Source organism: Athene noctua, chromosome 2 (genome assembly GCF_965140245.1).
Source record: "Athene noctua chromosome 2, bAthNoc1.hap1.1, whole genome shotgun sequence".
In the NCBI taxonomy this organism is placed as follows: Eukaryota; Metazoa; Chordata; class Aves; order Strigiformes; family Strigidae; genus Athene; species Athene noctua.
In genome coordinates this window covers 25,287,761-25,301,205 of record NC_134038.1, presented here as the reverse complement: position 1 = coordinate 25,301,205, position 13,445 = coordinate 25,287,761, and the positions used below count along the sequence as shown (strand labels likewise).

The window sequence follows — 13,445 nt, the reverse complement described above, 5'->3', positions numbered from 1 at the left end:
AGATGTGTCAGCTTTAAGCACCGGAGTTTTAAAACTTTTCCTTGTGTACTGTATATCACTATGATTATAATTATATTCATCAAATTAGATCTGATTTATTTTATATCTTAAGAAAATGTAGCACTCAGTTACACAAGGGTGCAGCTAAGATTCTCAGTCTTGCACTCAGTATTCACACCTAATTACATGAGTCTTTCCATTGAATTCACTGGGATTTCTCACAAACAAGCTAATGCACACTCTAGTGTTTATGAGCTGGGACCCAGCTGTAATAGTAAAAGATGTTTTAGTCAATCCAGGCAAACTAAGGAAAGGCTAATCAGATCTAAATACTCTCCTGTGACTTATAAACTAACTCCATGGGAGGGTAAAACACTGAGCACTGCTATTTAATTATAATCTGGACATCATTAACAAGCTCCTTTTATATAGTGTACTCATTGTGAGATTGTGTTTGCATTATGAGCAAGGAGTATTTGGAATGGAGAAGTTTTAATCCCCAAATTATTGTTTTACACTGGTGCTGGTACTGAGCTCAGTGTGGGTTTGCAAATAAGTTTCAGAACTACTCTCTTTTTTAAAAAAAAAAAGTTTCTTTCTGTTTGGAATTAACAGTCTGTTATGGTTTGTGACTGTACTTCACAGAGACAAAACTAAGCAGCCAACATATGTATTATATGTCATATAATATATGCTTTCATATAAATACCTACTCTTCATGGTAAAAGTGAAGTTTCTCAGTTTTCCCATACTAGTCTTCTGGGAACATTGTGGAAACTCTGATGTCTAGATCAGATTCGGAACCAGAAAGTGCAGAGAGTCTTCCCCAAAAGAACAAGATAATGAAAAGGTCAATTGTTTAAGTGGCAACTGAAGAAAACCATAACATGGAGATTGATGCTGTCATAAAATAAGAATTCCCACTGCTAAAGCTTGCTGTCTGACCACTGGAAACTATGCTGAGTAAACCATACTATGGGTGCACTGTTCTACAGCATCACCGTTAACTTTTATATGGTGAGTTTCTGAGATTACTGACATGGTTGTCAGCTTCTGTTCTGAGCAGGGGTTGGACCTGATGACCTGCAGAGGTCCTTTCTGACCTAAATTATTCTGTGATTCAGTAGTTTTACAACAGTGGTACCAGAAAGCCTGTATGTGATCTAGATGCATGACTTAAAAATAACTAATAGATCCCTTAATGTTCTTTCTCGTTAGAGTTGTAGAAAATTAAATTATACATGTAGTACATATACTCTAAGCCCTTTAGATGACTGAGTCCACTGTGTAGAAGTCCTACCATGATATTTATACCTCACAATTAAATGTAATGCTGATCTTTGCTCTTTCTGATATGCCCTGTGTTTTGGTGTGTATACTCGTCAAGACATGTGTGTGCTTATCTGACTTGTGTACTTGGACAGGCAAGCTGTTCATCCCCCACCCCCAGCACTCTTCTGATGGCTTCCAGAAAGCACTTGCCCTCCCGTATCCTGTAGCACCTTCAGCTGCACTCTGTGGACGGGTACTCATGTACGGCGTTTGGCTTGTGAGAATATTTGGCTGACTACCAAATATCATTCATTTCCCTTCTAAAAACTGCTCTATGATGCATTTTGGGTCTTCCCTTTACTGTTTCACAATCTGAGTTAATTTAGTCCCCTGTCACATTTGATTTTTATTAGTCCAAGATACAACTCAGCTGTGGGCATTTGTATCAGCAGTCAGAATAATTAAGTACTGATGAAGTTTGTTACAGCTGCAGCCCAATTGCTATACAAGGCAGGGGGATCTCTCAGTACAGAGAGCACTGGAATACCCTTTAGCTGCTGAGGTAGGGATTCATGCTGGACAAGGACTGTATGAACATCTAGGAAACAAAGCTGGAAGACTTTGTGAATCTGTGGTTGTCATCCTGTCCCCATCACTATGCAGACATGTCTGGAACAGGCAAATTGCCATCAGGTGCTAGGATCATGCCTTTCTGCAGATATAAACCGATGTGTGGTCCTAAAACTTCCTGTCAGGAAGTAGACCTTCATGGATGCATGCAACAAATTTGTCCCTGTCTTCTTGTGCTGGAGTACATAACTTCTGGTCCTAAATCCACTGCAGATTTGGGTTACTCCTACTGTATGGACATTCATTATTTTAGACTGATAAAAGACTGATGTTGCTGAGTCAACAATTAGTTTTGTTATTGTGGTGGCTTGCTGTGCTACTATGAAAGCTGTTTGTATTTGGGTTGTCTGTCTCCAGATACAACTGAATTACTAATTGACTTTTAGATAATGAGTTTCCCAGATCCATCGGATACTACTGACAGCATGAATGACCAAAGTTAGCCTCTTAAAAGTTGCTGAAGAAGGTATTAACGAAGGAGTACCACTCTGCTGCTTTGCAGGACTTGGTGCAGCGGTGGGTAGGTTCATGTGCATGTAGTGCCTGCCCTTAGGGTTGAGGAGCAGGTGAGGAATTTACAAATTTAGAGCACCTGCAACCTGCTTTCTTCTTCATGGTGTAACCGTATTGATGAGATGCGGTTGACAACCATGATTTAGGGGAGTTTTACCTGTCCTATGTGGCTGAGCCTAGTGAAGCCCTTGTGCAGGAAGGAGTCACAGAAAACCCAGGGCATCATTTGGTGGAACAGGATGACAATTGAGTGCCCCTTTTGTAAGGATGAAGGCAAGATGTTTTTTCTTGCTGATGTGCTAAATACTGTCCTCCTGATTGTGGCCCGCTGCCCCCCCCATGACACCTGCATAGCTAGTGACAGATATGATGTTGGGCTCTGTAACTGTTTTTCAGAACTGAAAAATGCCTGTGTCAGCAACTGCTCCAGAAAGACGGAGAAAATTATTAATACTCCATGTTCTGATACCTATGCCACACACAGTGATTTTAATGACTAATGGACTAGTAATGCATGTGCTGGCTTGTGGATAGTGAAGTACTTTGGAACGTGCTGTAGCTGATAGTTAACAGGGCTTTACAGTGCTTGCTGTCCTTAGTTTTTTTAATTTCTGAGGGGATGGGATTGAGAATGAGATATTTTATGGCTTTCATGTAATAAGAGCTCATTGGTTTTCCACGTAACTCACTGTGCTTGCAAACTTGGGGACACAGACTCTGATTTTATTGACTTAGATAGATCTTGTGCAGTTCCTTTAACTTCAGTAAAACTTTTGATTTGATCACAATTCCCTGTTACCTTAGAAATTAGTAGATAATGAAGGGTGCTGAAAGAACTGCAGAATGTTCTCCCTTTTATGCACTTATATTCTTTGTGATTTAAAAACACTGAAGTTAGGTCTTCTAGCAGCTTAATGAAAGTGAATGTCTCTTTTAACTATCAAACAAGAAAAGCTGAAGGCAGCCTCTCTGGTGGTAGTAACTACTGCCTCTGGTGCTTTTTTTGCCTTCCCTTTCCTTCCCATCTATGATGAGAAATTATATAGGGTTCAAGAGAGAGGATATTATCTACAGTTACTAAAGGTGTCAATGTTTCAGGTAACTCCTGACAATTTCCCCTTCTGTGTATTGTGCTAGTTTTGGTTGCAGCTGAAGAAGGTGGAGAAGTAGGGGTTTGTGGAATTCATGTTTCTGATTTAACCTTGGAAGGGAACTTGTACTGCAAGATGAGGAAGAAGACCACCCAGAGGAGCAGGAGGCACGAGCTGACACATATTACTACCCTGGTTTTCCAAGTTCTTTTTCAGCATCATCTGCCCAGCAAAGACAGGTACATTTTTAAGGCACCTGAATGAAAAAAAGGTGGCCTTCCAGACCAGTGGAAGGGATTCCTGATTCTGTGAAAGAAATTTCCCTGAAGTGGGGTAAGAAATGGAAGGACACTGACTTCAGCATTGAGCTACAGAGCATCTCTTCTCCCTTGACATTATTTAAGAGTTATCACAGTGAAGAGGACAAATCTTAGTAACATGCACTGTGAAGTGGAGAAGGTCATTGATTTATCACCAGTGACACTGAGTATTCAGTAGAGTCTCTGTCCAAAACAGTCATCAATCCCTTATGAGGAGGCTTCCATGGAAAGATATTTGAAAGGGTAGAAAAAGGTTTGTGTTGTATGTGTGCTGTCTGGCAAAGGAAATAGTTATTTGAAAGAGGAAGTCGCAGTTTCATTTTTCAGCATTCTTACGCTGTATTTCATCAATATTCAAAATTCATAGCAGTGCATCAGAAAAATTACTCTGTTGCATGGGTATATGGCAAAGCAAGCACAGGTAAAATTGATAAGAAAACACCATGGAAGTGTTTAGCTCTTGACTTGCAGTCAGTTAGGGAGCAAGGGAATCCTGAAAAGAATAAGAGACCCTGTCTATTTACTTGCCATCTTCTAGGAGAATCCTCCCCTTTAAACCAAACTTCTTCAAGATAGCTGCAGCTATTGCAAGTAGCCCTTGCCAAATTGTACCTCTGTGAGCAGCAGTTCCTGTTCTCTGTTAGGAGCTTCTTCACATATCCAGCAGAGCAGTGTGCTGCACTGACTGCTCCAAGGTTGCTGTGAAAACCCTCTTCTTCCTCTCTCCATGAGTAGAAGAATGGAGCAGTGCAAGCTGGTGCATCTGGTGCTTAACCTGGTTAAGCCCCACGTGTTGTCACACCTTCTGTTGGTGTCTTTTGCTTTTGAGGTGTTTGGGATGTTTGTCATACAGTGACTTGGTCTTGGGTCTGCCCAGGGAAGTTGGCTCCCAGTGGTATAATGCTGAATACTCCTGCTGTGATAGCTGGAATTGAAGTGCTTGCAACATATTTTCCAGGTAGCCACAGAAACATATGTTTGTAAGTTTTGTACTTTGGGAATGTTTTCTCAGCTGGTAGAGCAACCGTTAGCCAGCAGTGTGAAGCTACAGAGGGCTGTGCCAACAGCCTGGCTTAGCCTGCTGGGAAAATGAGGTGTTAAATACCAAATGTGGTGCAATAAGCACCATCCAACTTCTAGACTGAAGACAGGGGACCTTGCAGAAGACCCAGCAAATGAACAGAACCATGGGACAACTCTATGTGGAGAAGCCGTGCAACCACAATACAAACTGGTCATGTAAAAATGCAAGCAGCAGGGGACACAAATATGTATCTGGAACTAGAGCAAAGAACACAAGCCCAGACTCATGACCTCAGGAAAGCATCACAGAAGCTTTCAGTGTGGATGAAAGGGTGGCAGCAGGCTTGGATCAGTGGCATCTGTTATCACACAGACAGCCTTTGCCTTTGGGAACTTTTTTTGTTTTGTCGGGGTTTATATTTTAGATTATCTTATATATCAAAATTTGTAAGACGGGGCAACTAAAGCTCTCATCTGTTAAGCATTGCTTTTGTTTGAAACAGTATTTTAAAACATTCTGAGGGTAAGAATGGGTTGATAATAGATCTTTCTTTTTTCAGCGAGAATTGGCTCTTTTTTGGTGGAACTGTAAGTAGGCTTATTTTCTGGTTATCAGGCTGGTAAATATATTGAGATTGCAGATCTAAGATTTCTGAATCAAAATGAAGTACTATTGAACAATAGAAGTGATCTTAAGTTTGAATAAAAAGATCCCCAGAAAACTAGGCACTGTTACTCAGTGCTTCTGTGGCTTTAGTACTCTTCAAGGGGACTGGTAAAATCACGCAAAACTGAAAATATACAGCTTTAATACATTTCAGAATTCAGAGACAGCTATGAATGGTTACACAGGCATTTTGGTTTATATGGTCAGCTAATAATATGAGATTTGCATGCTATATAAACATTTTCCTAACAGAATTCAAACACTTAAAATCACAGCAAACAAACACTTTTTTTTTTTTCTTATTTCTGAAGTTGCCTGGGGACAGTTGTGAGCCTAGTGAATTTGAAATTGCAACCACATATCAACAGTTGCTACAAAGGTATAAAATATGTTCAGTGCCAGAATGTAAGAGGATTTAGTTTGGGGTACTTTGCGGAGCTGGTAGGACTGTACTGAGTCACTTCTTTATCACAGTTATCTTTGGCATCATGCTGTTACTGAATTGTTCACCAGCGTGTTGTGAAGGTACTCTGCCACAGTATCCTTGGTTCTCCATTAGTGTGCCACCAGGAACTGGTAAAATTGCTTTATGTAGAGATTAGCCCAATCTTCACAGCTGTTTAGGATGGGTTGAAAGGAGTTAGGCCACTGGTAACTGGGTAACAGCCAGATAGCCCTCTTGAACAAGCTGTACATGTCTGGTTCCTGTGACAGCCTTGTAAGGAGCATGTTTCTGTATGCTCCTTAGCGATCTAAACATGGTTTCTGTGCTAGAACTGGCATGTACCCTTGAGGTACTTTTGCCTTGTGTGCTGAAGGAACAGGCTGGAGAGAGAGAGAGGAGGTTCCCTTGCACAGCCCTGTGTTTGCTGACAATGTTCTAAGGAGTGAGGAGACAACGTGGGAGAAGCTTTCATCGGGAATCGCCAGCAGTAACAACTGTAGCCTCCAGCAAGATTTGTCCTGTTTTCAGTGGTGTGCTGTTTGCAGTGAACATCTGTTTCTGACTAGAGCACTGGAAATACTCTACCAATAATACCATCCAGTTGTCCATGCTGCTAGGGCTCCAAAAATTTAATTTTTTGTGGCCACTATTAGCACTGACTATTTACACCTCTTTCCTGGTTTGAATGTCCTTAAATCACATATTCCCTGTTACTGGGTAATACTGAACATTTAAGCAAGGCTGGGAATTTTGAGTGCAGATACTCAGTTCATTTTGCTCTCTGACATATACACTAAAATGTGTTCGCATTTGGGGATGCTGACTAGGATACACAGAAGGAAAAACAGATTGATAGAAAAATTGATCAATGTGTAATGGCTGTGGAGGACTTTTTTGAAGAATAATGTATAAAATCTCTTTTTTGGAGATAAAATATTTACTCAGAATGTTCTTTTCTGCCAGTGGGAATGATTACACAGGCATTCCCATCATGGTGGGAAAGAAATCAATTCTCTTTCTGAACTGGGGCATTTAGTTGCCTGCTCTTACAGACCTGGGGCTCTATCTGCTTATCAAGTTTAGGACCCTATTAAAATTGTTTTCAATATCATAATTACTTAACCAAGAATTACTGTTAAAATTTGCACTGCTTCTAAAGTTTCCACTCTGTTTCAGGTAAAACAGTTCTTTGCTGTGAAAGTGGGTAGTTTTATCCATCTCTTGCACACCTAGAGGAGCTCTTGACTAAGCTTCATCATATCACCAGTTCCAAGGCTGAATCTAGCTCCTGTGAGATGCTCTCTCTGCAACCCACAACAATAAAGTTTTGAGGGAACGTAGAAGGAATTTCCATCTGAGGAAGCCCACCAACAGGGGACATGGCCAGAAAATGAGTCTTTGACATATCTTACCTGTCCGTTTGTGGGCAGTTAGTCATAGCTTTTGATGATGCCTTAACATACTCCTTGGCAGGAATCATCTCTTAGTGTAGGAATTTTGTCTGTCAGCTATTCTGTATGACAAAATTTTTTCATAACCTATGGCAAGTTCATTGCCAGTCCTCAGAAGTCTCCTTCAGTAAACAAGATTAATTCTGCACTGCTATCTTCATGCTAGCAGCCACAGTCTTCTGAAAAGGAAGCATGAGCTGTTGCCAGTTTTCATTTATAGTTGCTGTTTCTGGAATATATTCCCCCCTCTTGTTTTAATTCTCCAGGTTTTTCTGAAGTGAGTATACCTCAGACTGCAAGAACCATTAAACTTCTGAAAAAATGCAACAGAGTGCTGAGTAAAATAATGAAAATATATTTGTGCCTTCCTTGAACCTGTTTATTCTGACAGGCTGACTGAAACAAAGCTGCTTTTCTTGCTTTAAAAATACTTGATTATTGTGAAAAATTGTAAAAGTCAATACATTTTAAATTTTAACTGTGAACTTCAACTAAGAATACTTATAAACACTATCAGGATCTGCTAACTGCTACTTTATTATGTAGATCTTCTTTCTTGAAGGTGTAGGTATTATTCCATGCCAGTATATCTGCATGTTTGCATGGGATGGAAGGGAAGCAATGTAGCTGGGTGGCTGACATGATTACAGTGTATCTTTTTGTGTAATCAAAGAGCTCCTCTTTCTCCTTTATTGCAGTTTCACCTCCTTGAACCTCCCTCTCCTTCTTGGAAGATGAAGAAAATGATTGCATGCTTCTTTCTGCTAGTTGGACACACTCTGCTTTCCACTGTATCTGTTATGGCAAAAGATCTCCCTGGAGGACATTTCACTCGAAGAAGGGACGTTAACTCACAATCTCTACTAGGTAAGTTACAAAAAACCCCCAACAAACCCAAACACCACGACCAAAAGCCATCTCAAATACAAATGATAAAAGGCATGAGCAACTGGCCAAGCCTTGGCTGAGGTAGTTTGTAATAAAATGGAGATTGCTGTTTACAAGCAGGAATATGAGAAAGTGTGTTGACCAGTTAGCAGCTGTTGAAAGAGGCTGTTTTCTTTTGGGGTACTAGATCTACTTTATGTAATTGGTATGAAAGAAATATTTGCTACAGGACTATTGTCTTGGAAAAAAGACCTTATTTTCACTGTTCAGAGAAAATACATATTGGTCCATGGAAGTTCTGTCAAAGCTGCCTTTTACCATGCCAGCAAGTTTTAACTGTCTGTGTACGTGCTCTGCATAAGGATGATTGAATGGAAATCAGTGGCTATTGAAATGAGGGTTGTCATTACATTACTTGATGCTTATCCCTTCATTTTGTCAGGTTAATTTTGTTTATAATGAGTAGCTCATTTTTCCTCTTTTGCCAAAAATCTGAGGACAGGATCTAGCACTTTTAGCTTGTGTCTGTCATATTTTAAAACATAAGGTTCATATCTCTTGTTGATCACTGCCTGTACATCATCAGGCAGTTTGCTGGTCAGCTTTTTCATCTGCTATCAGTTCATGGCTTAGAATAATTTTCTTTTGCTCATTGTTTAAAGTAATTGTCAGATTATGAAAACATAGTATGGATGTGGTTTGGACGCAGCCCATCATTAGGGATTCATGATACACATCAGTTGTAGATCTAGTCAGATATCTTTCTTCAGCCACTGGGAGATGTTAAGTAGCCTGCCTCCCCATAAAGGTCACCTGGCCTATAGGGGTGAATATGAGGAACGTGAAATGTCCTGCAGAAGATGTATTGGGAAGAAAGAAGAAAGCAAGCTAGAACATGGGAGAATGGGTGACAGAGAGGGGAGCACCAAGTTTTATCAGTAATCCTGTAAATATGTAAAATGCCATAAAATAACGTGCACAACCTGTCCTTTCTTAACTTAAACCCATTTGTTTTCAATTCCCATAGAACAAATTTAAGCCAAATGACAACAGATTTCCCTTTCTAACTCACCTTTCTCGAAACTAATAGATGCAGTCTTGAGACAATTGAGGTTCTGCAACTGAAGGCTGAAAACCACAGCTCTGGAGATCTAGTCCACCAAAAAACATGGATATGGAACAGCAAAGAGAAATACCCACATTCAGGCCTTACTCAGGATGACTCTCAAACTTTCTGAAATACTAAATTCTAAAATGTAATTAAATAGCAGCCCCTCCTGCATATTTTAGGGTCCCCAGCAAATAACCTAAGTGAGCTTATTACTTTAAGAAATAATCTACCTGTCTCTAGAAAATTAACAAAATAGCAAGGTGTTACCTGGAGAAACTAAAAGGAGTTGCATTTCTCAGCTTGCCTTTTTTCCCCTATGATTTTTTAAATTGCTTTTATAGCCTCTTTTTATATATTTTAAATAGTGGAAAATATATAAAAAGAATTAGCACTTGATATAAATCAAAATGTATAAATTAAATTATTTCTTTCTTATTTCAAAAGCTAACCAATTTTTGGTCCCTGCATTTGGGATATTCTGGATCCCTGTTCAATTTGGCATGTGCAGGATGCAAACAGTTCTGGCAGCTCTGGCTGAAAGAACCTTTTCAAGACATTAAATGATGCAAGAAACTTGGGACGTTCTTTGGTCCAGCCCATAAAAGTACGTGGCAGTTTGGAGTCAGACTCTTGGGCCTTGCATTCTGTTACAATAAATTAGGTCACCTGCTTCAGATTCAGCAGTGCATATAAACAGTGGCATGGTTAAAACGTGCCTCTCTGTAAAGAACAGAATGTGTAAAATGCATGCCACTCTGCTGGAAAGCTGTAGCATTCCTTAAATGACATGAGAAAGAATGGGGTCAGACCATCTCAGTGACATCAAGTCTATTGACATAATAAAGTCATTCCAAAATTATGGCAATTTACAAGGATTAGAAACTGTGCCATTCTATATAATATATATATTATAAATAGTAGTGGCGATGACAGTTGCTGCTGTTGTGGAAAGATGTGGTTGGCCGGCAAAAGTGAGCAATATAGCTGCAAAGAACCAACAGATACCTGGAAAAGTAATAAAAGTTCAGGTTGGGGCTTTTTGGGGGGCTTTTTTGGGTGTGTGTGTGGTTTGAGGACTAAAATGAAGGATTATGCTATGTAAATATTAGTAGCATTAAAATAATTTTATTCCTTTTTACTTAATTTTACCTTTTTTAAAACAAAAGTGTACTGCTGTGATAACTATTTACTGGTAAAATACTAGTAGTGTCCATGTACAGAAGCAAAAGTCCTTGCTCCAGGAAACTGACAACATAAATAAGCAAAATGGAATGGATGAAAAATCCTGTGGGATTGTCCACGTAGAGATAAAAGGGATCCAGTTTTAGGAGGATTAAATTTTTTGGCAGCCATGCACTAATACTTCATAGATTTCTTAATTGTCTTGTTAGGGCTAATAGCCTATACGTTTTAATGAAGGTTTCAGAAGGGATCAGCTATGTCTTTTCTATGTTTTTCTTATCCCCAATCTTTCTGCTAAACCTCAATGTATTTTTTTTTTTTTAATTTGGCAGATCTTTGTATTTCTTACTGTTGTTTAAAATTATTATTGCTAATAGTTAATAATTTCCATTAAAGATCTGAAATCTTTTGTGCAAGGATCAATCGGACATAAAGTTTTTGGAACACTATGTGTCCCTTGAAAGCCAAACTGCTTTGCAGGTTTTCCTTTCTTTAAACATTGAATCAAACTTTGAAGTATTTAAAACTTGTCAATCCTGCCAATATAATTAAATTTGTCAACATTTTTGTCAATCTTTCTTGCAGCATATTAGTTGTAGAACATGTGTAGGTGCTTTAGAGACAGAAAATATACATGTATTTCTTGTAATAACAGAATTTCTATTAGATTGCTGGAAATATTGTTTTAATGTTGGTGTACTTATGTTTTATTGGGTCATTTCTGTAGTCCTGCAAGATCTTGTGAAATAACAGAAAGAAATAGGATGGTCCATTTGTCTTTCCTGTAGCAGAGGGTAGCCACCTTTCCCCTTATGTGACATATGAACTGAATTTTGCCTTTTCTTTCCCGTCATCAGTAATTTGATCCTGAATATTGGATCTTTGGCCTTATCCTAATTCCTTAAAGTAAATTAATCTTTTATTTTAGAATCTTCCCTTTTAAAGGTTTTATCAGAGCTCTGGGGAGTTTTTACTTAGCTCTGACAAAATCATTGCCCCTGCTGAGCACAGCTGCTTTGTTAGATTACACACAGATCACTGAAAGCACAGTTTGCCAGCTTAGCATTGCTTTTTGGATGCTAAAGAAAAGCAGTAATGGAAATATACTTGGCTACATAGTTATAAAGATAAAATTATGTCTGTTATATTAGCTAATTCCCTTCAGAAATAACTGAAATGGACTTCCGCACCTAAATAGACTGATGAAGAGCTGCATCAGTCATGCAAGAGTGTGATTTCAAGGCCACTGTCAGAGGTCCACAGCAAATTTCAGCACGTTCCATGTTCAGAAGCAACATATGCCCAGTCCTTACAAGGTGTAGCTTTTTTGGAGTTTGACTTTGTGAGGTTTTTTGGTGGAGCGGATTTGGGACTTATGCCCTACTGCATCTTAATCATTTATTATAAAACAAAGCAAAGCCAAATTTCAACACTATGGAAAAAAACCAAGTTTTTGTGTGTTTTTTTTTCTTGGTGAACTCTTGTAAACTGGGCATGTATTTCATGTCACATGGGCATATTTCTTTGGAGAGTTCTGGAAGTGGATGCATGGGCATAATTGAATAAGCTGTAGAATAATATTCTAAGCAATAATGTTCCTTCTGTTCCTTAGGAGTATAAAACATGCACCTACCTGTTTTGGAAAATAACTGTGTGAGGAGAAAAGCTAATTTGAGGGGCATTCCTTTAGACACTACATGATATCAGAAGAAAGAAACTACAGGAGATTAACTGATACTGCACAAACTGAAACAGAGAGGGGAAAGAAGGCCAAGAAGGAAATGTACTTGGCTCCTGTTCAGTAGAAAATGCTGCTAGATGCAAATGTCCCTGTCTGTATTAAATTATATTCTGCAACAAAATATATAATGATTTATCTCTTGGTTGTACGTATATGATTCCACTAATAATATGAAGGGAAGTAATGTGAAGTACACAGAGTGCTCACTAAATTTATGAATCACTCACTGAAGTCAGGTAAAATTATTCCGAACTTTCTTATATCCAACCCAGTTCTTAAATTTGTGTGTATGTAACTTTAGGGCTCAAGGACATTATCAGGTTAACCATTCTGGGTTAAATTTTAGCTGCAAATCAGAGGGGAAGATATGTGACAAAAGTGAGTCTAGTCCATGATGCTTCTCTGGAGTGCAGGTAAGATTTCTATTTAGTTTTGGTTGAAGTCATTGTACATGTACACACTCAAAGCTGACCAGAGATCTCTAAATCCTGCTAATGTGGACTACTGAGCCAACATGGGATGATAACTGCTCTAAGAAACTCATTCACAGCCTCACCATAGAATCATCATAGAATCATAGAAAGGTTGGAGTTGGAAGGGACCTTAAAGATCATCTAGTTCCAGCCCCCTGCCATGGTCAGGGACACCTTCCACTAGCCCAGGTTGCTCAAAGCCCCGTCCAGCCTGGCCTGGAACACTGCCAGGGAGGGGGCAGCCACAGATTCTCTAGGCAACTTGGTCCAGTGTCTCACCACTCTCACAATGAAGAATTTTTCCTAATATCTTATCTAAATCTACCCTTTTCCAGTTTAAAGCCATTACTCCTTGTTTTATCACTACATGCCCTTGTAAAAAGTCCCTCCCCATCTTTCCTGAAGGCCACTATAAGGTCCCCTCAGACCCTTCTCTTCTCCAGACTGAACAACCCCAACTCTCTCTTCCTGTCCCCATAGGGGAGGTGCTCCAGCCCCCTGATGATTTTTGTGGCCTCCTCTGGAGCTGTTCAAGCAGGTCTATGTCTGTCTAACGCTGGGGGCCCCAGAGCTGGACACAGTACTCCAGGTGGGGTTTCAAAAGTGCAGAGTAGAATATGTAGCATATGTGTGTATGT

General features: G+C 39.4%; 1 protein-coding gene across 10 annotated transcripts in view; it reads left to right on the top strand.

Annotated features, from left to right (window-relative positions):
• MATN2 (matrilin 2) overlaps positions 1–13,445 on the top strand; it is a 78,673-nt gene that overhangs the window by 1,210 nt on the left and 64,018 nt on the right. For all 10 annotated transcript variants that reach the window (XR_012633099.1, XM_074898659.1, XM_074898657.1 and 7 more), the window contains exon 2: positions 8,111–8,279. Coding sequence is in view for 9 of the 10 variants with exons in the window: in XM_074898659.1 (XP_074754760.1) it covers positions 8,147–8,279 (133 nt within the window). In the remaining variant the exon portion in view is untranslated. The remainder of the gene's footprint in view (positions 1–8,110; positions 8,280–13,445) is intronic.